Source organism: Lissotriton vulgaris, chromosome 1_1 (genome assembly GCF_964263255.1).
Source record: "Lissotriton vulgaris chromosome 1_1, aLisVul1.2, whole genome shotgun sequence".
Lineage (NCBI taxonomy): Eukaryota > Metazoa > Chordata > Amphibia > Caudata > Salamandridae > Lissotriton > Lissotriton vulgaris.
Window position 1 is genome coordinate 2,047,139,755 of NC_141685.1, and position 25,657 is coordinate 2,047,165,411.

The window sequence follows — 25,657 nt, forward strand, 5'->3', positions numbered from 1 at the left end:
GTGAACAAGTCGGTGAAGATTATTTCCCTAGAAAAAGACAAAACAGACATAAGTATGAGGGCACACGCTTGTTCGTGATTCAGAGCTACTCAAGAAGTGCTCCTCAGCCATATTTAAATACAAGCTTCTCAAGAAGTATGAACGAAAGCCTTCTGGCAATGAGGCTGGGGATTCTACTGGTAACACCACACTTACCGTCATGGAAATACACACATCCAGCGCCCAACTGCTGACTATGCGATAACCCCAAAGAGGACGTCTCACATCTATTGTACATCTGTAAGAGTTTAGATCTTGAACGAATACAGGTTCTAAAGCTGCGCCTGAACGAAAATCGAATACGATCATGCAGACAGGCGGTGGAGGCCTGCTTCAAGGGGAGTGACGTCTGGTTAGCCTGTAGCTTTGTAAGTCTTATGAAAATCGTAAAAACAAAATTAGACTTGGCAACCTCCCAACAAATTGGCTAGCACCCTTGGTTTCTGCTAAGTAATCTGGTATCTGCTCACTAGGAAGGGCCGATTTTACACTTATCCTTAACCTTGCAAGGATTTTAAACTTAATCACACAGATACTTGAAGCAAGGCAAACATCAAGGAGGACAGTCCCCCAGCTGGCATTGTGTGCTTAAACATGATGCACATAATAATATTATATCTTCCGTACTGTATGCAAATTTTATGCTTTATTTTATGAAACCAGTGTGATTTTATTGGGTCGAGCGCTGTTTTATGTTATATGTGTTTTAATATGCAGCTGTGTTGCTAAGATTTGTATTAATCAAGCAATAAAGATTACTTACTCACTTAGTGGCATTATTATCAGGGCAGATTGGGGGCAGGAATGTTTCTAATTTAATGTTTAAAATCGATTGCTTTTAAGGCAAGGCATACTCACCGAGCATTAGCAGTTCGGTCCCGTAAGCTGAAACCTTTACTTAAGCTCTCCTGAACAATTGTAGTCGCATCCTCATTTTTTAACCTGCTATCTTTTGCACATGTTTCTAAATCTTTTACAAATATTTTTTAGTAGCTGCACCTGATTGTATTGAAATCACTGCTGGGAAATTGGGCTGGGGGAAGGAGCTGTGTTGAATGCTCCAGGAGGAAACCATTCAGGGCGGGCAACGTGGTTGACAGTTAGCGATTTAGTTGGAACGGCTTCTGCATTCGCCACTCTAAAAAAGGGCGGATGACGCGGCCGCGCAGCGAGGCAAGGCATACTCACCGAGTATTAGCGGTTCGGTCCTGTAAGCTGAAACTTTTAGTTAAGCTCTCCTGAATAATTGTAGTTGCATCCTCATTTTTTAACCTGCTATCTTTTGCACATGTTTCTAAATCTTTTTAAAATATTTTTCAGTTGCTGTACCTGATTGTATTGAAATCGCTGCTGGGGAATTGTGCTGGGGGAAGGAGCTGTGTTTAATGCTCTGGGAGGAAACCATTCAGGGCGGGCAACGTGGTTCACAGTTAGCGTTCTAGTTGGAACGGCTTCCGCATTCGCCACACTACAAAAGTGCGGATGACGCGGCCGGCACAGCGAGGCAAGGCATACTCACCGAGCATTAGCGGTTCGGACCTGTAAGCTGAAACCTTTAGTTAAGCTCTCCTGAATAATTGTAGTCGCATCCTCATTTTTTAACCTGCTATCTTTTGCACGTTTCTAAATCTTTTAAAAATATTTTTTAGTAGCTGTACCTGATTGTATTGAAATCACTGCTGGGGAATTGTGCCGGGGGAAGGAGCTGTGTTGAATGCTCCGGGAGGAAACCATTCAGCATGGGCAATGTGGTTCACAGTTAACGCTCTAGTTGGAACAGCTTCCGCATTAGCCACACTACAAAAGGGCATGCCTAAGGCAAGCACGTCTGCGCCCGTCCGCACCCAACCGGGACAAGGGGCCAGAACCCCTGGTCCGTCTTCAACCGGTAAGCTAATTTATACCATAGAACAGCTTCTCGGCCTTAGATCAAGGGTGACCTATAAATGTAGCCATGTCATTGCATCATTGAATATGGGTGAAAAATGCACCCACTGCCCGTTTGAATTTAACTACGAGCACGGGCCTATGGCCACAGCCACTAAAACCTCGATGCCTCAGGCTATTTTTAAATTGGTTGCGCTGAACTGTCGCTCAATGCCCAAACATGCCACTGAACTTTGGCTCTTGTTGGAAGAACGAGACCCAGATGCTCTATTCCTATCTGAAACATGGCTCACTAGTTCATCTGATACGGAGTACTTCTTCCCGGCTACCTGATCCAAAGACTTGATCAGGCACTTGGCGAGAAGGAGGTCTGGCGATCATTTTTAAAGATAAAATTAAATGCTGTATTGCAGGCAGTCCAATCCTTGACTGCTAAAGCCTCTCTTTCACCCATAGCCTCTCCCCGACTTGCACTTACTCTGGGATCCTAATATATCTGCCCCATGGACATTTTTGTAAAGACTTATTAGAATTCATAGCAATGTCAGCAAGTTTGATGCCTAATTTTTCCATACTGGGCGGCCTTCACATCCATTTTAATGATTTATCCTTTGCTGAGGAAGTGGTTGACAGTTTGGCTGCTATTTCTCTCATTCAAAAAGTGGCACACCCAACCAATCAGAAAGGCCATTTACTTGATCCGGTGTTTACGAACATTGATAATCTTGTGGTGGGTAAACCTATCCCTCTACCCTGGTCAGACCAACACGTAATTCGAATTATATGGACCCTCCCAGATGGCTGCCAGCCACTGGATTCAGCACAAAAATGGAGTTGGAACTGGTCCAAATTGTCCATCGAACCCTAGACACAAATTCTTGAAAACACCAGACCAGTATTAGATTGTGAACCAAATTTAGTCAACTACAAAGTTAATAAATGGCTTATGTCTTCTTGAGATGTACTGGCCCCAAAAAAATGGCTGTCAAAGAAACAAGGCCCAAAGACTATTGCATGGTACTCCCCCCAGCTTAGGGAATTGAAACAAAGCTGCAAACGCTTGGAGAGAAGTTGGAGGAGAGATTTCTCCTCCGCAAAGAAAACTGAGTATAGAGAAGCTAGAAATTAGAAAGGCTCAATCCAGTATTATGATAATAGGATCTGCTCAGCGTCTAATTCCCCCGTGAAATTTTCAGGATTGCTAAGTCCCTTTTGACCTCCCCTGCACCTCCCTTGCCTCAGTCTGATTCATTGGGACGGTGCACATCCAGTATGGCAGTGCCTGCCTCCCATGGAGGATCAGGCCCTCATCCCCAGGCCTTCATTGGAGGTAATCCCGCCTCTGGATTTGAAATCTCTTATAGGCTACCTTTTACAACTTAAATCTGGGTCCCCTAGGGATGTTGTTCCCCGTACCATCCTAGGACAAGGCATCGATACGTTGGCCCTAACTAAAAGAGATCCTATTACCATCTCACTCTCCACCGGTTCTGTTCCCCTCCTTTGGGAGCAGGCTAGTCAAAGCCCTTCTTAAAAAAACGAGTCTGGGCCCAGAAGTATATGCTAATTTTCGGCCAGTCACGCTTTTACATGGCTTTTCCAAAATTTTTGAAAAATATGTTCATTTAATAAAATTTTCTTTTATTAGTAATCCATGATCGCAAACAAAAATAAACTGAAAACAATCCCATTACAATGCATAAAACCACTTATTCCTTAAAGTCAACCTCATACATAGTACACAAAAAAAAGAGAGAGAGAGGGGAAAAGTAATACAAAAGATAAAGAAATCAGGAGGTTTATTCATCCATAAAACAGCCACTGGACCCCAAATCTCGCAGCCCAATTTCTTTTTCCAGCTGCCTTTCAAAGCATATAAGCTGTACTCTACATTAAACATTGATAAAAATCTAGCCCTCCATCATTCAAAAGATGGAACATCCTTCTGAAGCCACATTGAGGCAATACACAGTCTAGCCACAGCTGTAGCTAGGAAAATCAAATACTGAAATTTATGGAGCAATTGATCCCCATCCGATGCCACGGCAACCCCCAACAACACATGAGCTACAGATAGTCGTACAGGCCACCCAAAAGTCCCGCAAAAAATGTTTCTATATACTCAAATGGAGTATTTAAGTGCCTGCAAATGTAAAAAATATGTACCACATCAGCATCCTCTGACCCAGAGCGAAAGTACTTTCCATCATTAGATCCCCCCCATTTAGATATTGTAGCTGGGGTAAATTATAAATTAAAAGCAGTCTTCTAGTGCTGTGCACGATGAGTAGCTGACATAAACAATCTCCCAGCCAGTTCAATAGAAGTTTCGACCCGAGTACGGAGGCACCCCAGCCTGTTATCCCACTTTAAATTTTGAACCTCTAGATCATTGCCCATGGTATCTAGCAGTAAGGCATAAAGTGTACCAATCCGTGCATCTTTCCTCATGGCCTCAATAAGGGGGTTTACTTCAATTGTCCATCGAGATTTAAACAGGTAGTCGCAGATTTGCAAATATTTTAAAAAATCAGAGCGAGACAGATGGAATTTATCGATTAACATTTAAAACAACATCAGATCCCCATTGATAAATAAGTCTCCTATTTGATGAACCCCTTTAGCCCGCCAGCTGTCTACACTTCGATCCCAGAATATCGATAGGAGAAGCACTGTGGCAGTTAGTGGGGTATACCAAGATATCCTTTCTAATCTGTACTTCTTTTTAACAGCCTTCTATACTTTATAGGCCGCATTAAGAACCTTAAATCTAGTTCTCTTATAATAACTCATATCAAGATTAATAAACAGCCGATTTTTGGCATCACTGCCTAACAACATTTGATAGATAGAAGGAGCTTCAGCCATACAAGTTGGTTCTGCCCCAGTTAGTAGAATGTTCATAAGCTGCAATATACAAACATAATAATATAAAGTAAAGTCCGGGGCAGCCCATCCACCTTGCAACCGAGGTAGCGTCATGTATCGCATAGCCTTCCGGGATTTACAGTGAGCCCATAAACATCTAGCACATATAGATTGTAACAGTGCCAGATTAACACGGGAAATCTCCAATGGCATAGATCTAAATAAATATAACATTTTGGGGAGAATCAGCATCTTAAGAACATTGCACCGTCCAACCATGGACAAATGCAAACATTCGCATCGGTCCAGTTGTTTACGCACTTCATTCAACAGATGTGACTAGTTGACCGCCACCCATGCCCTTAAACAGGCCTGTAACGTGATCCCCAGGTACACCACCTCATTCAAAACCCTTTGGTCATCAAATGCCGGTATATTAGCACCCAGGATTTGTGTCCTAGTAGTATTCAGTTTGTAACCGAACACAGCCCCAAATTGTACTGCCAACCGCTCTATTTCTGACATGGCTGTTGAAGGGTTCATTGTTACCACTGCCACTTCATCTGCATATGCAAACAGCCGATATTGTTCTTGCCTCCATATTACCGATTCGATCTTTGAGCTATGCTCTAACATTTTAAAAAAAAGATCTATATATAAAGAAAACAAAAGAGGGGAGCAGGGGCATCCCTGCCTAGTCCCCTGTGTAATATGTACAGGAGTGGATTCTAAACCCATAGTACAGATCCTAGCGACAGGTTGGTGGTATAGCATTTGTAAGGCTGTGACAAACTTTTTCTTAAACCCTCGACGACCACCCATAGAAATCCCCATGTGAACCGGTCGAAAGCCCTTTCGGCATCTAATAAAATAAGACCTAACCCGTTCCCCGTGGAGTTTGCAATGTCCAACAAAGTTACCACTCTATTAACATGATTAGTTGTCCCCCATGTTGTCGGATCGAAACCAACGGTGTTATAACTTCTGCCAACCGGGTCGCAAAAATTTTAGAGTAGATCTTTCCGTCAGCATTTAAAAGAGAAATTGGACAGTATGAAGCAGGTTGTTCAGCGGGCTTATCAAAAACTATAATACTGGCCTCATCCCAAGTTGAGGGGGGCACACCTGCATGAGCTATTCTAAACGTAGCCAAGCTTTATGAATCTCAAGTGGCAGTTTATCCAGCCCAGCGGCCTTTCCCATTGCTAACTCCTTTATGGCTCTTTCCAACTCCTCGATAGTAATAGGGGCCTCCAGTAGCTCAGCGTCTTGCCCACCCAAGTTATTATTGCAAAAACGCTGAATCAAAGATTCCCCTATTTGCAGATCATAGTGTTCCCCAGTATATAGTGTTTCATAAAAATCATGGACCACTTCTAGTATCCCGGCCTGAGTTTCTATAAGGTTGCCCCTACAATCAACAATTGCACTAATCCTCTGAGCTGCCTCTTGAGATCTAATTTTCTGTGCAAAACATCGTCCATTGGTCTCCCCGTATTCGTAATTCAATTGTTTCTTAATCATATATTTTTTGGCTTACTCTTTACTCCAGTGAAGATTTATTTTAGCCTTGCACCTGTCAACTTCAGTTTGAAGATCAGTAATATGAAAGCCTCCTTGGATACCCAACATAAGCTTTTCTTCACAGTCAAAGCAGCATATAATTCCTATAGTGCAAACCGCATTTGTTTTTGCTTGTATAGACCAAAGCTTAGAGCTTCCCCTCTGAAGGCAGCTTTAAAAGTGTCCCAAACACACCCAGTCCCTGCACTATCCCGATTTATCTGAAAAAAATTCTTAATCCATTTCTTCATATGAGCTACAAACTTCATATCTAACAGCATTTTCCTATCAAAAGAAAAGGCTTGCGGTATTGTTCCAGTCCTAGTAAGCGCTAGGGTTAACACAAGCGGGCCATGGTCCGAAGTAACCCGCGGATACATCTGTATTCTTGCGCCCACCAACAAGTGACTTGATGCTAAAAAGTAGTCCAACCTTACAAGTTTCTGATGGGAACAAGAATAGAAGGTGTACCCAAGCTCCTCCCCTCTGAGAGTGGCCCACGCATCTACCAACCCATGAACACCCAGAAGAGATTGAAGTGTTTTAAATACCCTTGGCTTCCTCCCACAGTACCTATAGTTGATATCCTGTAAAACGTTGGGACCAAGGTGTATATTTAAATCACCACAAATAATTAGTGGAGTGGCCCATAGGGCCAATTCTACATTGAGTCAATCTAAATTTAGAGCCTCGTCAAAGTTTAACCCATAAATAGAGCATACCGTACATTTCTGATTTCATACATTCAACAATAGCCCACCTCCCTTGTTTATCCGCCAATGTCCTGTCTGTACTTTGAATATGTTTTTTGGCAAGAATTGAGACTCCCCGCGAAGTAATGAATTGCTTTGTACAAACCAATATAATATAACCCAAATCAACCAATAGTTTTCTTTTAGCCCAAGCTCAATGGGTTTCCGGCAAACCTATCAGGTCGCTCTGCAGCATCTGCAGCGCACTCGCAACCCGCTGCCTTTTATTACAATTATTAAGGCCCTAACATTCAAAGAGCAGAGCCGAATACCTCTGTAAATTCCACTATCCCCATCAGTTTTCCCTGTGATTTTGAGCTTATTGCCTGTGTACCAGAGACCAACCATTTTCCCACTCCTCGCAATTGTACCCTCATGGATTACAAGCCACAATAAGATGCATATTAACTTCACATTATCTTCACATTTTCTTCAAAAACTCTTGTGCAGCAATTTCTGACACAAAGTACTGGGTTTTCTCTTTATAAATCACTTTTAACTTGGCAGGGTTTAAAAGAAACGCCTGACCCCCTTTGGCCTGAAATGCTGAAGTCAACTTCTGTAATCTCCATCTTTGTTGTACTGTAGCCTGGCAAAAGTCTGGGCGTACAAAAAAATCACACCCCTTACCAGATCGCCGACTGTCCGGCCTAGCCAAATCATATAATGCTTTGCGTAGCAGATAATTATACAGGCAGATTAAAATTGCCCTTGGCCTTTCCCCAGGCTTTTCCACAGACCCAGACCCCCCTGTTCTCCCTCTCTGCACAAACGGATATCTATGTGCTCTGATAATCTCAGTCTCCCAGTTTCAGCCCTTCAGATCAGGGAAGGCTTCCTTAAACATTTTGATGACAAATTGTCTAAAATCCTTCCCCTCCTTGTCTTCGGGGACACCCAGGATGCGGAGATTGTTCTGTTTAGATCGACTTTCAAGATCAGTTAGTTTCCAATCAGTATCTTCTTTTATTTTTTATAAGGCTACAATCGTCGTCTTCTGTTGAGCCAACTGATCTTCCACCCCAGAAATCCGATCTTCTACCTCAATTATCCTTGTTGGTATTTCCGCACATAATTTGGCAATGCGAAGTACGGTGTTTTGCAGTTTGCGAACTGCACCCTGAGTTCGCAGCTCTTCAACCTTTGTTTCTTCCCTGTGCCCCATTATCACCTTATATATTGTATTCAGTGTGATTTCCCCATCCAACTCTAGAGGAAGACTGACATCAGTTTCTAAATGATCAAGCTGAGATGAGGGTGAGTGGTTCCATATAAGCTGACCTGCAGAGGTCGATGTCTCTTTAAAGAGAGGATTACCCGGATCTTGTACTTTTCGATCAGTCTCTTGATTCATTGAGTGCTCGGAACTAGGGCCATCCTTCTCTGGGTGTGATCCAATTTCATCCCCCCAATTGCCTACCGCACTCACATTATCGTTCTCTGAAAAATTTGAGAGATCAGACATAGAATACAATTTTCCACCAGAGCCAGCAGATTCCGCACCATTCAGCCTATCAGCTACAGGGTTCCCATTGTTCTGTAAGTTTTGTAAACTCAGTAAACTCTGCAGAGCCTCCCCTGCGATTAATGGGCCTGCCCCAACCATCAAATTTGAACTCCTATATGAGCCAGATTCGGAGACAATACCCCCTAACCTCTCTTGACCAGACACAGTTCCAGAATTGCTATTTGATACTGTAGCAGTAACAGTGGTACAAGGAGGAGAATTCACAGTGTTGCATGACTCTGTGCTAACCCCCACGTCTTCTTCAATAGCTACAGTTACTGATGATGCATTATTGCCGGCTGCCTCTCCCGGCGCTGGCAATGTAGGTTGATCCAGAGAACGTTCCTCCAGCTTACCTCTGAGGGCCGGTTTCTTTTGGAATATGGCGAGTACAGTTTGCTCCCTCAGGGGGCTACTTTATCGCTGGCCTCTGCTACAATGTTGCACGGTATCCTCCGCGGGCTCTGGTTCTGCTCTCAGACACTCAGAGTCTGGAGCGTCCGCTACGCGACTCGCATTCGGCCGCCCTGCTCCATCCACGGACTGTAGAGGAGCAAGTTCACACTGAATCTGAAAAGCATCTCCCTCAACAGTAGCCACAAAACCTAGTCCTCTGTTCAAAACGAGTTCCTCATCGCATGTTAAAGACCTCTTGCTGAGATTAACTAGCAGTCTGTATCCGCACTCGTCCCTGGTTGGAGTGGGTTTTTCTTCATCTGGCCGGGAGTGCCAATGTGTGAAGCAGGTTGTTGATCCCAGTGAACCTACGTTTGTGGATTTCTCTGTTTGCCTCTGGTCCTTCCTGAGCCAAACCCTAAAAGAGACTGGTTGTTAAAGTCTTGTTGATACGGTTGAAAAGGGGCCATAGGGGGTTGGAATTGCTGTTGTGGATACCCCTACTGCGTGGGTGGCCACCCCTGTTGAAACTGAGGTATGGATTGTCCCCTCCGCCATGGATTGTCCCCTCTATGGATCTGAACAAGGGTTTTTAGTCAGGTTCTAGGAAAAGGGCGCAATGCTAGGCGTTGACGCAATCTTCTTTAATAATTCTCTGTGGGATTGAGGTGCAGAAAGGGTGAGGGGATGAGCCCTATAACCCCTCAGTGAAGTGCCAGCTTAGGCTTACACTGCGTACGTTAAACAACAAAATACCCATGCACACTCTAATATTGTATAAACAGTAATGTCAGTGTCGACATATGAGGCAGAGGAGACAAAGCCTGTGATAAAAAAACAACAATAATTATATTCAAGATTCAGGCGTTGGTGTACAGTATCTTTTATGTTCTTAACACGGGAACCAGCCGACACGTGTTTCGTCGCGTATGGGACAATCTTCCCGCGACTCTTCAGGGCTGTACTAAAGTAGATTGACGTAGAAAAGTCACTCTGTCGTTGATAATTCCGACCCGACAGGGCCCTGGACTGGTGAAAAACGTTGGGTTATAACCAACTTCTAGCAACGGGTATCCTATTAAATAAACAATGGTGAGTCGTTAAGTGAGACACTTCAAGGTTTGACGGTTTTAAAATGTGGTAGTCTAATAGTATCCGAATCATGTGTATCCACGATTTAGTGTGAAAGCGTACATCACATGTCGAAACGAGGGTGTGTGATGTCGGACGGGTACATCTGAAAACTGCCTCTCATTTTGTGTACCGGGTGTTGTCCCCTCCACCATCTTAATGACATTTAAGATATGAGATACTGTGGGGCTTATTTACAAGCCCCTTACACCGCCGGTATGTCACTATTAGTGCTGCACTGGCGGCACATTTTGCTGCCACATATTTACAAGGACACATGAAGCCACCCTGGGCGGCTTTTCATGTCCTTGTAAATATGGTCCCTGTTCACAAAGCACTTTGCGTGAAAAGGGAGTGCAATGGGTTTTGCTGTGGGTGTTCTGCCTCATTCCCAGGTTAACAACCTTTTGTAAACCTGGTAATCCATCAGAATGCAGGCCTAGGGAGATGCAGCAAGGAGAAATGCTTTCAATTCTCCTTGGTTTTGCATCTTTCTATGCACGCTGCAGCACACATTGAAAGAGGAAATCACCTCTTGTGATTGTTTTTGTGCAAGAAAGTGTTCCTTCCTCAACAAAAACAATCTTCCATGAAACGCTGACACCCTTGCACCATGGTATAAGGATGCCTCCATTGGTACATGGCAGACAATTGTGCACCAGCACAGGGGAAAGCACAGAGATGCAACATATCGTAAATATGTAACATCCCTGTGCTTTGAAAGTGACAGAGCGGCACAGCCAACTGGCTTGCCGTGCAGCACTGAGTCACTTTCTTGTACATAAGCCCCTGTGTGTCTTATGCAGAACTAGAGACAACAAATGATTTGTCTTAGAACTGAAGGCATTCTCATCAGTTCACTCTAGATAACACCCATTTCTAAGAGCATGAGGAAGTCCATATTTCACAATACAATTACACAATCATTCTGGGAGCAGTGCATAGTGTTACATAAGGTCACCCATGCTTATTTGTGAGTGAATACATTTATTCATGCACAGGTTCTTTTCTTAAAGGGAACAGACTGATTCTCACGTGTCATGCAGGAAATGATGTCACATAAGTCCAGGATGAAGAGTGCAGTCACAAGCCAGTTACATACATGTGCAATTCGACATATTGATGGTGAAATGTCAAAAGAAGATCCAGGGCAGTATTGAACATGTCACAGTGCATACTAGAGAAGAAAATATTGACTCTAAATACACAAACAGAAACACACATACATGCACACACATACATAAACGCAAACTGTGCACAGATGGTATTGACTTTACCTCACATTTAGCCATCTAAACCTCCACTGAGGATGCTCCTATAGATCAGAATCTAACCTTGGATACTGCATCCGTCCTTTTGACACATCTCTTCTATGAGTGGGCTAACTAAGGTGCTAGTAGTTCTGACAGTATTTTGAAGAAAACAAGTATGTTGGCATCCATGGCAGTGGTCAGAATCCTCCCATGAACTCCCATATGCTTCACAACACCACATATGCTCTTATAAGTTCCTGTGCCATCCTTCCTTTTTCATCCCAGCAACTCATTACCAGGCTAGTGATGCTCTCCTATGCTCAATGTCTGTTCCACGGTGTTAGTGTTGTGGCAGTTGCTTGACTGCAGTATTTGTGATGGTGGTGCGGTATGGATAATCAATGATCATGCAGGATCTGTGGTCATTTGTTTATAGCAATGCTGTGAAGCATACAAAAGTCAAACGAAAATGTCTGTGCCTTAAGCGGTGCTGTGTGGGGTTTGCATGTGCCTTCAGCACCACTGTAGGGAATCAGTTCCTTAACTATGCAAGAGAAATGCCTCTGGCTTGGTATGAGCTGTGCCTCAAGCCCACAAATTCAAAACAATATAACACAAATTAGGCCCTCACTGTGCCACTCGCCCTTGGGTTGCTATTGTTCCAATTCATTGCAGTTCAGGCTGTACTGTTCCTATTGGAGCAGGATCCAAACTGAATTACATATGGCTGGGTCCAAACTGAGATGGCAGGGTGTACAAAATAATGATGGGCTGGGATGAGTAATCACCAGAGGCTGAGACTAATTTAAGCACTGCCTGTTGTCTTTCCCCATATAGTTGCAGTTAATGTACAGCAACATCTTACATGTGGAAGGCTGTTATGGACCCTAAAACATGCATTCACAAGAAGGTCAAAATGGATTAACTAAAGACACAAAGATACACAGGCCAATGTAAATGCTAAGTAGGAGCATCCTACAAATATCCTGAAAACACTTTTTTAGATTTGCAAATTGTAAAATCAAAGAAAACAGTATTAACTAGAATTGTGAACGATGCAAGAAATAGCTAAGAAATCAGTGGTAACATTTTTAAAAATAGAGCATAGCACTTTTGTTTAAATCGTGCTGTTTATTCTACAGTATCTTTAAACCTTTCAACTGGCAACTACAGTTTTTATCCAACTATCTACAAATGTTCAACAACGCTTTGGAAAACAACCCCATCCATGATTCTAATTCCTTAGCATTGTTAGATTGTGGGTAGAATATGCAGACACATGTTAACCCGTTGCCCGTTACCACAGTGTATTGACATCATTATTCCCAGTAAATGCAATATGCATTATCAAGTTATTTGCTTTGGTCTGTGACTGCAACAATGTGCATTCTATATCCAACATAAACTATTTTGAGTCACTGTTCATCTAGTATGGAGCCAAAAGAATGAAAGCACTTATGCAACTTATTACAGTTCAAATCCCATATTTTTGTGTATTCCTCCTTTTAGAGCTTCATTCTATAATGCGCTTATTGACATTTTGAAATTTGACAATGCATTTGATGCCCTTTTCACCTGGTGTGCCAAACACGTAGCAGAACAGCAAAAGTCTCCCTTTATTTTGCAAAAGTTAATTTGGGTCAATTAATATAAGTCCAAAATGTTTTTTTATTTCATTATAATAATAATTGCTATGAACCGTAGAACGTTTTGTACCAAAACATAGACTTAACCCTAGTGGTAGAAGATGCAGCACCTTATTGTCTGACAAAGCTATTTGCTCTATACTGCAATATATATGTTCCAGCAAAGTGTGAAATCCCGGTATTGTATAGAATGCCTAGGTAATGTATTGAATGCCTGATGGTTTTCGGCAAACTATGAAATATACGTTTTTTGTGAAAATGTTACACACTTTTCCTATATTAGCAAAGACGAGTTGGCTCTAATCAGTTAGGCTGAGCACCTATAACTATATAACAAAGAAAAATGCCTGAACTGATGCAACAAGTTAAATGTAAATTTTACTCAAAAAGGAAGAAATATCATTTCAACCCGAGAAATTGCCAGTAAATAGCGGTTTATTCATTCAATTTTTGAGGTTATTTTTACAAAAGATTTTTACATTTTATATACAATCAAAAGCTACACCATTATTCAATGTGACAATATTCATTCATACTTATCAGACATATCACATTCGTTCAAAATCCAAACATCCATTCATACAAAAATCTGACAATTCCTACACTTGCGGACGTGACAGAGGGGGGAATCAGTGAAAGGAGGGGGAAGGTAGACAAAGGTTGCTCAAACGATCAACGTGTAAGGTGTGGTGTAATCCACGAATGTACACTTGGAATTTAATCACAATCGGCTTAATTGATAGAAAGCAATATGTACAAAACAATCAAACAAAGTATTTATCAAAACTTGAGTTTAGTAGGAGCAACACTTTGTGCAAAGGCCTACGTGTTTCGAGTCCCAGACAGAATTTTGGAAGGGGGGACTCTCATCAGGGCCAATGGAATATCCAACTGGTCTACGAGGCCACTTGGAGGGGGTAGAGGAGCAAAAAGTCACTGTTATTGAAGAACGACGGCTGGGGACTATATCTTTAGATAGGCACTTGAGGAAAAGTCACACTCGCTGGCTTTTTTAGTCTTGGGAATCCGGTGAGAATCTACGGATACAAGGAAGCCAGGGAGGGGAGTTCCGCACGTTGTATCATCTGCACGGTAGCAGACGCCTCATTCAATTAAACAACGTGGCGAGTGGACTGGAGTTTAAAACGTCGTCCATACAGGTAACTCCTAATGGAACCTAATCGCCGGTGTACTGTGTTGGTGTCTGCGGGGCACTGCTCCTTCACGCATTGCTGGCGCACCGGCGATTAGGTTCCATTAGGAGTTACCTGTATGGACGACCTTTTAAACTCCAGTCCACTCGCCACATTGTTTAATTGAATGAGGCTTCTGCTCCCGTGCAGATGATACAACGTGCGGAACTCCCCTCCCTGGCTTCCTTGTATCCGTAGATTCTCACCGGATTCCCAGGACTAAAAAAACCAGCGAGTGTGACTTTTCCTCAAGTGCCTGTCTAAAGATATAGTCCCCAGCCGTCGCTCTTCAATAACAGTGACTTTTTGCTCCTCTACCCCCTCCAAGTGGCCTCGTAGACCAGTTGGATATTCCATTGGCCCTGATGAGAGTCCCCCCTTCCAAAATTCTGTCTGGGACTCGAAACGCGTAGGCCTTTGCACAAAGTGTTGCTCCTACTAAACTCAAGTTTTGATAAATACTTTGTTTGATTGTTTTGTACATATTGCTTTCTATCAATTAAGCCGATTGTGATTAAATTCCAGGTGTACATTCGTGGATTACACCACACCTTACACGTTGATCGTTTGAGCAACCTTTGTCTACCTTCCCCCTCCTTTCACTGATTCCCCCCTCTGTCACTTCCGCAAGTGTAGGAATTGTCAGATTTTTGTATGAATGGATGTTTGGATTTTGAACGAATGTGATATGTCTGATAAGTATGAATGAATATTGTCACATTGAATAATGGTGTAGCTTTTGATTGTATATAAAATGTAAAAATCTTTTGTAAAAATAACCTCAAAAATTGAATGAATAAACCGCTATTTACTGGCAATTTCTCGGGTTGAAATGATATTTCTTCCTTTTTGAGTAAAATTTACATTTAACTTGTTGCATCAGTTCAGGCATTTTTCTTTGTTACATACTTTTCCTAGGCATTCTATACAATTCCTAGGCATTATACAGAATGACCAGTACCATTTACGCAAAGTGTTAAAAGGCCACAAGATGAGATTCCTAGGCATTCGGCAAAGTGTGAAGTCCCGGTATTGAATAGAATGCCTAGGTAATGTATAGAATGCCTGATGGTTTAGAGGCAAACTAGGAAATATACGGTTTTTGTGAAAATGTTACATACTTTCCCTAGGCATTCTATACAATCCTAGGCATTATACAGAATGACCAGTACCATTTATGCAAAGTGTTAAAAGGGCACGAGATGAGAAGCCTTTATTAATTAATACGCATTTGAAACTGAAAGAATAAAACTACGAAATGAAGCACAGGATATTCCTACCGGAAAACAATGAACGCAGAACTGAGATTGAAGTACTTGTTACACTAAGAAAGGCTGAATTAGGTGTGTTATATACTTTTCCGGCAGACGATCCGGCAAAGTATACAATTTTTTTTATTTTTTTTTTAATGATTTTATAGAGCGCGTAGTCACCCAGTGGGTATCCCAGCGCTGAACCTTTTACTCGCAAGGCGAATGGTCAGAAAAGAGACAGTTTAGGGGAAGAGTAGGGTTTTGAGGGCTTTCCTGAACCGAAGGAGGTTTGGTTCTGCTCTAAGGCTCAGCGGGAGTGCAATCCATTTTTTTCCTGTGTTGACCGAGAAGCGGCGGCTCCCTATCCGGGCCTTCTTCACCTTGGGGATCTTGATGAAGTTTCCATGCTCCGAGCGGAGAGCTCTCGTGGGTCTATAGGGGGTGATCCAGTTGTTTAGTATAGGGGGGCCGGTGTTGTGGAGTACCTTGTGGGCAAGACAGAGGGCCTTAAAAGTGACCCTTTCCCTGATAGGGAGCCAGTGCAGCTTCCCAAGTGCGGGCTTGGCAGATGATGTAGCCGGGGTGTTCATTAGGAGTCGGGCTGCGGCGTTTTGGGCTTTTTGCAGAGTTTGGAGAGTGGATTCTGGAGAGCCCAGGTAAATGGCATTGCTATAATCTAGCCTGGATAAAATTAGGCCTTGGATCAGCATGAGACGCGACTGGAAAGGCAGCAGTGGGATTACCTTCCTGCAAGATTTAAGTAGTCCGTAGCATATGCCAGCCGTCTTTCTTGCCTGTGTCCTGAAGGTGAGGTCGGTCTCCAGCCACACTCCGAGACTCTTGACCTCCGTCTTAGGGGTGGGGGGTTCACCCATGCAGGCGGGCCAGATGTTAGAGGGGAGGTTCGTGGTTTTATGTCCTAGGAGCAGGATCTCCGTTTTGGAGCCGTTTAATTTCAAGGCAGAGCTACTCATCCACTGATGTACGTTGGAGAGGCAGTCGTGGAGATTGGAGGGCTCTAGCTTGGGGTGGGAAAGTGTCACCACCAGTTGTGTATCGTCAGCGTAGCTGACGATAGTGACTCCGAAGGGTGAGACCAGTTCCTCCAGTGGGGCCATGTACACGTTAAACAACGTGGGGCTCAAGGATGAGCCCTGTGGCAGGCCACACCGGAGGGGGATGGAGGGGGAGCGGCTTTCACCTTCCCAGACTTGGTAGGAGCGTCGGGCAAGAAAGGACGCGAGCCATTTCAATGCTCTGTCTTTAACCCCTATATTATCGAGACGTTGGATTAAGACCTGGTGACTAACCGTGTCAAAGGCCGCGCTCAGGTCTAGGAGGACCACTGCCACCGATCCTCCTGTATCGATGATTTCCCTCGTTTTTTTTACTGCTGCGAGGAGAGCAGTGTCCGTGCCCTGACCTGGTCTAAAGCCTGTCTGTGAGTCATTGAGGAGATGGTTTGACTCCAGGAAGAGTGACAGTTTTTTGTTCGCCAATTTTTCGGCGACTTTACCTATCCAGGGGAGAAGTGAGATAGGTCTATAGTTGGAAAGGTCTGCCGGGTCTAAAGACGGTTTTTTAAGAAGCGCTTTGACGACAGCCTCCTTCCAGTTTGAGGGGACCTCTCCATGCTCCAGCGAGATGTTAATGAGGGCTGTCAATTGGGGGACTATGGTCTGCGAGATGTTTTTAGCGAATCGTATGGGGACTGGGTCGCTGGGGGCTCCACTCTTGGTTGATGTAAGTATGGCCCTTACTTCCTCTTCTGTAACTGGGCCAAACGATTCTAGAGAGGGTTTGTCGGGTGGGGGCAGCTGGTCCTTAGCTCTCTCTATGGGGTCTGAGTTGGCGGCAGGGAGGGAAGTGAGGATTTTTTTGATTTTTTCGTCAAAGAAGGTGGGCAGCTTGACGCATTTTTCCTCCGCTGCTTTGGGGTCCATGGGTTTCTGCGGGGGGTCATGGACATGGAGGAGTTCTTTGAGGATGGAGAAGGTCTCCTTGGCTGAGCAAGAGGAGCCTTTTATTTTGTCCTCGTAGTAGGTCCTTTTGGCGTCATGTAAGGCTCGTTTATATGCCTTCATGGAGGATTGATAAGCACTTTTCTCTGCTATTGACTTGTTTTTCCTCCAGGTGCGTTCTAACTTTTTGCATTCTTTTTTGAGGGCAGTGAGGGCGGGTGTGTACCAGGGAGCGGGGTTGATTCTTTTTACATGTTTTAGAGTGCTGGTCAGTGGGATGAAGCTATCTAAGGGTCGGACTAGCCAATCGGTGAATTCTCTGTCCGCGGTGTTTGGGTCTGTGGACAGAGGGGCGATGGTTTCACGTAACTTGGCTTCCCATTCCTCTGGTACTAGCTTGTGCCAACGTCTGGCTAGTATCCTTGTTTTTTGTTTGAGCGCTGGTGTCGTTTTGAGTGACCAGTGCATAGGGATCAGCATATGGTCTGTCCAAGGTAGGGGAGTGGGGTCCTGAGCGTTTAGGTTCTTAATGTTGGTGAAGATAGGGTCCAGGAGTTGACCTTTCTCGTGGGTGGCTTTGGAATTTTGCAGATGGAGATCGGCTGTGGAGAGATCAGCAAGCAAGTTGGCTGCGGCATTGTCCTCGGGGTCCAGGAAGTGCAAGTTAAGGTCCCCTAGTAGGAGAAAGTTAGAGACTGAGATAGTCTTGAGTGAGATGTGGTCCATTAGAGTACTGGTGAATTCGCCTAGGGAGCCTGGTGGCCGGTACACTAACAGTCCCGAAAGGGAGGTAGATGGTGAGATCTGGATGGTGAAGTAGCAGTTCTTTCAGTCTTTAACGGTTCCACGTTCAATTCTACATTTAAGATGGTCTTTGTAGAGTATGGCAAGACCGCCACTTCTACCGACCGGTCTATTAAGGCAACAGATTTGGTAGCCGGGGGGTGTTGCATTGGCCACGTCGAAATCACTATGCGGGGTCAGCCATGTTTCAGTCAGAAACAGTAAGTCTAACATTAGATCCTGGACGAGGATGTTAATTTCGTGGGCATGTTTAACTAAGGATCTGCAATTCAGAAGCCCAAGCCGAAGTCCTTGGTGGCGTTCCGTTTCCTCAGATTTATTGCAGAGGATGCATCCTACATAGGAGGCGTCTTATTTGAGGACGTAAGTGCACTGGGGATGTTTTTTTGGGTTCCAGGCAAGCAGTGAGTCTCGGGTGTAGGAGATGCGCTTTTGCAAATTGGGCATAGTGGCTGGGCCTAGGGCCGTCTGGGCCCGTAAGGGCCCAGACGGGCTTGCCTTTGGCGCGCCTTCGGCGCGCTGACGGCGCGCCCGCTGCGCCCGTCCGCTGCGCGCCAGGTGATTGCACATCTTTTGAGGGAGAGAAAAGGGGCGTGTGGGTGTGGCCTAGGGTAGGCGTGGCCTCTATTCCTCGCTGTCAATGGCGGCAGGGAAATTTGCTTTTCAATTTGTTTGTTGCAGCGAAGATCGCTGTTTTAGGCGTTTCGATAGCCCGTTCTGGTGGAGCCAGGCAGGTAGGTGCAAATTAAAAACAAGTATTCAAGAAATGGTGACACAAGAAATACAATTTTAAAAGGGTGATCTCCCGGCTTCCGCCTCAGGAGTATGTCAAGGTTCTGTTATCGTGGCGCTGTCAGCAGCGTTTTATACTGAGTTGGGCGTGTGGGCGTGGCCTAGGGTAGGCGTGGCCTCTATTCCTCGCTGTCAATGGCGGCAGGGAAATTTGCTTTTCAATTTGTTTGTTGCAGCGAAGATCGCTGTTTTAGGCGTTTCGATAGCCCGTTCTGGTGGAGACAGGCAGGTAGGTGCAAATTAAAAACAAGTATTCAAGAAATGGTGACACAAGAAATACAATTTTAAAAGGGTGATCTCCCGGCTTCCGCCTCAGGAGTATGTCAAGGTTGCCTAGGCAATGTATAAAATATCAATCATTTCATACTTTGACGTTCGATTTTCAGGCATTCTATACATTACCTAAGCATTCTATAGAATGCCGGATTTAACACATTGCCGGGCGGGAATAAAATGGTGGGATTGGGCGGATTATATACTTTGCCGGCAGACAATCCGGCAAAGTATACAATGCCTAGGCAATGTATAAAATATCAATCATTTCATACTTTGACGTTCGATTTTCAGGCTTTCTATACATTGCCTAGGCATTCTATAGAATGCAGGATTTCACACTTTGACTGTAACATGTACATTGATGTTTTAATAAACTCTATGACAGTGAAAAAGGGCTACTACCAATGGAAACTTCTTCATATCTTATTAGTTTGTAGATGTTCTTCCAGTGTAAAGGCAATAGTAAATATCATTGTCATTTTCATTTTCAAATTAAGTGGAAGCAATGAAAACAATGTTCACTGTTGTTTTACAGGATACAGAAGCTGACCAAACAGCCATGGAAAGAAAAACTCTTCGTAGAGCAATGTATTCCAGGGAAGCAAAAGCACAAATGGAGGATGAGGATGAAGGTAGTGATTTAGACTATTTCATTGTTGAATACATGTAAACATCCTATATAATTCCAGAAAACATATTAAATGGCAGGGAACAATTGTATAAAAGAAAAGTAACAACACTGAAAGGAAACTGCGTCAACCACTGAAGTCTTACATGCTACAGCACTGTTATTTTTTTGTATTCATGTTGTTAGTCTGATTATATGTACATATATATATATATATCTATATATCTATATATATATATATATATAGATATATATATATATGTATATATATATATATATATCTATATATATATATATATATAGATATATATATATATATATACATATATATATATATAGATACATATATATATATATATATATATATATATATATATATATATATATATATATATATATATATATATATATATATATATATATATATATATATATATATATATATATATATATATATATATATATATATATATATATATATTCACTGAAAAAACCATAGGTTATAGACCATATATAGTTAGGGATTAGCATTTACAAAACCTTAATGTACTCGCACAAAACCATTGAAATTCGCATATATAGTTAGTTGCACTAACTATATATCGCGCACCCGCAATCCACTGCTGATCATGTCACATATTACATCATTCATGACATGGTCAGTGACATCACTGATGACATCATCCAGTGACTGTATGTTTCTGTAAAGTTAAAATATGTCTTACATTTTGAAGAATGAGTGGATGTATAAGTGTCTGGATGGAGGATTTAGTAGGTGCATGACTGACTGTATGAGAGAGTGATTAAATGTGTCTCACTGAGTGCATGGGTTAGTGACTAAACTGTCTTAATTTGTGCATCATTATGTCTGTTGTTCTGTAAACTGCTGCATGTGTTGATCAGTAGCTATATGAGTAACTATATGGGTTATTGATTGGTTGCCCAAGTATTTGTAAGAGAGACTGAGTATGTGTGTGGGTGGCTGGGAGGTGTATGACTCTGTGCATAGATGTGTGAGCAGTTGATTCACTAGATGTTTGGGTTCAAAAGTGCATGTGGAAACAGCTGTATGGGCAGTTGACTGTGTGCATGAGTGCATTGGGGAGTGAATGGATATCTCAGTGCTACATGTCAAAGTAAGTACATATGTAAAACACAGTACATGTGAGAGTTGACATATATAAAAATCTGTGCATAAGAGCCTGTGAATGTGTGAGTGGCTGTATGGATCATTGTGAACTTGTATCAGGGATTGTATAAGAGAGTAAATATGTGTTAGTATAGGTTTGAATAAGTAAGGTGTGTATAACTGTATAGTTGAGGAAATGGAGGTGTGATTGATTCTTTGCATGACTAACTAGGTGTGTGAGTAACTCCATGGATGAGTGACAGTCTGTGAGTGTCTGTTTACACTGAGTGTATCTAAGGTTATATTAGAGTCTGAAGAGGTTCATCGTATTATCACATGAATGATGTCATCAATGATGTGATCAGTAATGTCAAATGAGATGTCATCAGTGATGTCATTTGAGATGTCATCAGTGATGTCATCAGTGATGTCATTTGAGATGTCATCAGTGATGTCATCAGTGATGTCACTGACCATGTCATGAATGATGTAATATGTGACATGATCAGCAGTGGATTGCGGGTGCGCGATATATAGTTAGTGCTATATATGCGAATTTCAATGGTTTTGTGCGAGTAAATTAAGGTTTTGTAAATGCTAATCCCTAACTATATATGGTCTATAACCTATGGTTTTTTCAGTGAATTTTCAAGGTTTTGTAAATGCTAATTCCTAACTATATATGGTCTATAACCTATGGTTTTTTCAGTGAATTTCAATGGTTTTTTAATAGCAAATATCAAAAGCTGTAAAATGTCAAGTACGTGGTAGGTAAACACATTTTCGTATTTATGCACGCTGATGTGCTTTGAACGCTGCCCCCCCCTTTCCCCCCCTCCTCTTTTCTTTTAGGAGTATTCTCTCTTTGCAGATAGTGAAGGGTAGGTAACACAGGCCTTTGCCCCCGTTGTAATCCGTCGTGCCTGCTTCCCCTCTCCATTTGATTGATTGTTATCCTAGCATTTATTGTTTTGGAATTGGTTCTCTTTGGTTCATTCTCTATCTACAAACAAGCACAGAGTCGCAATACTCTGTTTAGTCTTTGCAGATAGTGAAAAATCGTTAAAAAAACAAAAGGAATCAAGCAAAATCAGTAGGCCACTAATGGGATCTCTTTTTGACCTCGCTAAAATAGAAACATTATGAACAACCCCTCATGACAAATACGAAACTAGTGAGAGGAACTGAGCTCGACACCATGATGGCTGCAAAACAGCTCGGCTCCGCCGCCCACCCCACCCAAAATAACAACAAACACTATGCAAATATTATAAATATATACAACACACCAGCAAAGTAACAGGCTAAAACGTTTTATTAAATAACTATTTACATGGCAGTCTGCTGCAACATCGATCCAAACAAGCCTTTGTATTTGGGACTCAAAATAAACCATCAATAGTAAGATTTTCATAGGTGAGTGTAGGTTCATGGTTTTCCATCCACAGACTAAAAGCCTGGAGTGGGAGTGAAAGAACAATAACTGGGAAAGAAGGAAGGCAGAGATTGTGGGAAGGACTCTGGATATGGTATGTTGCTTGGTCCCTGAGATGCTTCGATGTCACTGCCTTGCACAAATGGCATAAGTCCTGGATGTTGGGTGCCATTGTTAAGGGTTCCGAGCAACGCTTGTAACACTGTCTGAAGCTTATTTGCACCTGCTACAGCTTCACTATTCTCAAAGTAAATGGGGGCTGTTTGTGGACCTGACTGCATTGGAAAACAATGTGATGCGGTGCCTCCCTGAACCACTTGACGGAGGCCCCCGAGATAATTGCGCCTGCTCCACACCTTGTCCCACAATCCGTTTGACCTGAAGACACGTCCTGCGGTGCCCTGGTCCGACCATCACATATACCTGCGCCAGGAGACGGCGTGGGGTGCAGTAGAAGGGAGAGGCGGCGCGAACGAGCCTCCCCCACCTCCCCAGGTGGAGGTTTCTCAGCTACACCCCAGCGCTTCACTCGACCAGCTGACTTGCGCCCGCTCTTGCGACACAGTGCCTCGCTCAGCCAGCTGAATTGTGCCTGCTCTTGCTATTACAATGTCTCACCCGCCATCCATCGGAATGGCACCCAATCTTGCGGTACAGTGACAGGCGGCTGCTACGGAGCTCAGGAAATGGCGGTCGGCTCCACAGACTTGGGCCTGGCCTGCAAAGATGGCTCTGGGCAACCGTGGAACTCGGACGCTTGACTGCTAGGGCATGGGCCCCATTCCCAAAAGAGTCCCCTCAGCCTTGAAGATTCTACAACAGTCACCGGGACCCCCGACTCCCGTAGACTTCCGGTGGGGAGCGACTGCCATGATTGCTCGCGGAATGGCCACAACGTAGCAACGAGATGGTGGTGCTCTCATGTTGACGCCAGCTTCAGTCTGAAACATCCAGAAACACTGTAGACTACCAATTCGATCAGTTCCGGTGGAGCCCCAACGTGACCCGGTAGAGAAGAGCTTGCCCTCCCCTCTTTGACTGATGGTTCTTGTTGCCTGTCCCTTCTCTTGTCATTTAACAGAACTTTTTGGACTGCTGAAAGGGGTTGCGTTCCGACCGCTGGTTGGTGGAGACATTTTGACTATATTCTGGACCTGCGTTGTCGCGTAATGCGTCATATGACACGCCGCGTTAGCGCACCCGGAAGTGCTCCGGTGCGCAAGGCGCAGCTTCCCGGAAACGATCCAGAGCGCGGCGCAGCGCGTAACGTAAGCATAACAGGTCATGTGACTTGTTAATAAAACTTTTCATTGGTTCATTTTACTTTTGTTATTCTAATGATGAAAGGCTTGGTCATATGACCTAAAAATAACGCTTTTCATTGCTTTCGAACATTTTTTTTTCCCAAATGATGAAAGCCCCACCTTTTTTTTTCTCACTCTGACTTGTAAACCCAAGGACCCAGATGCATTTACAGTTTATCACTAACAATGTTCCAGGCTAATGTATTTTCCCGGGAAATTTACAACTGTCCTGCAAGTAAAATATTCCTTTTTCGAGAAAAAGGGCGTTTCTTCGTCCCATGAGGGAGCCGTTGAGCAAAAGAGGCTCGGCCTGCTGGCTTAGTCGCTGATAGGCATGAATATCAGATTCTTATCGATCACTTTATGTTGCAGGAGTAGAAAACACAACAGCCCTTGACCATTTATCTTTACTGCGTTCCTGCATATTATACCTTTTAACCGTCATGTAATTGGACTGCTTTATTTCACTTGCCTTTTACTGATTCGAAAACAGTGGGTATTATTCAAAACTTTACCAATGTAGGTACTACTACCATGTTTTGTTTTAAAAACCTTTATGTGAAAATGTCAGTATACAAATACGGGCCTATAACCACGTGGGCCGGCCACGGTGCAAACTGGAATCGTATATGATGAGGGGACATTTACACTGTAGAACAACGTAACGGGCGACCCATTAGGTTGCAAGAACTAAGGTGTCTAACATTTGCGGAATCGGTGGACGTACATTTTATAATTAAAGTATGACAGGGCCAGTTACAATAAAATTATCTAGATATACACTTGCGGGCAAGTACCATGGGTGACGTTAATTCGAACTTTCAATAGTACAGTAATCAATAACACATCAGAACTTAATATCAATAGGGATGTCTAAATGTTCAATCAATTCTCGTCCCCGCCCGCCATGTGCTTCAAAACTGCATACGTATCTCGTGATATCAAGGTTGGGCAACCAGTACACAACAAGGAGTTACGAGTCCCATTTATACCGGCGCCATTTTGGGCGAGGCCAGGCAGGTCCAGGATATAGTCCAAATGTCTCCACCAACCAGCGGTCGGACCAGAACCCTTTTTGGCAGTCCAAAAAGGTTCCGTTAAATGACAACAGAAGAAATAGGCAACAAGAACAATCAGTCAAAAGAGGGGACGCTTTCGTGAATGGGGCCCATGCCCTAGCAGGCAAGCGTCCGAGTTCCAAGGTGTCCCAGAGCCATTTTAGTGGACCAGGCCCAAATCCAAAGAGCTGGCCACCATTTTGAGAGTCCTGTTGCAGCCGGCTATCGCTGCACCACAAGAGTAGCCGCAATTCAGCTAGATGGCGGGTGAGTCACTGTACCGCAAAAGCGGGCGGAACTCAGCTGGAAGGCGAGTCAAACGCTAAGAGGCGCCCCACTGCAGATGAGGTGCCTCCACCTGGGGAGGAGGGAGAGGCCCGTTTGCGCTGCCTCCCCACCCCCCCCGGGCACCCCAGCCCGTCTTTCGGCGCAGCATTGTAGGATGGCCACACCAGTGAAACTTGCTGGACACCACCTCAGTGCCATCCGGATCTCCGCGCGTTCGAGTCACTGTACCGCAAGAGTGGGAGAAACTCAGCTGGATGGCGGGCGAGACGCTGTACCGCAAGAGCGGGCAGAACTCAGCTGGATGGAGGGTAAGGCACTGTGCCGCAAGAGCGGGCAAAACTCTGCTGGAAGGCAAGTGAAACGCTAAGAGGCGCCCCACTGCAGATGAGGTGCCTTCACCTGGGAAGGCGGAAGAGGTCCGTTTACGCCGCCTCTCCCCCCCCCCCCCCGGGCACCCCATGCCGTCTTTCGGCACAGCATTGTAGGATGGCCAC

At 43.8% G+C, this 25,657-nt stretch overlaps 1 protein-coding gene across 4 annotated transcripts in view; it reads left to right on the plus strand.

The window, feature by feature from the left end:
- Window positions 1-25,657, plus strand: part of ABCC9 (ATP binding cassette subfamily C member 9) — a 915,119-nt gene that overhangs the window by 366,597 nt on the left and 522,865 nt on the right. For all 4 annotated transcript variants that reach the window (XM_086920457.1, XM_086920444.1, XM_086920437.1 and 1 more), the window contains one exon: window positions 19,857-19,953. In XM_086920457.1, coding sequence (XP_086776583.1) covers window positions 19,857-19,953 — 97 coding nt within the window. The remainder of the gene's footprint in view (window positions 1-19,856; window positions 19,954-25,657) is intronic.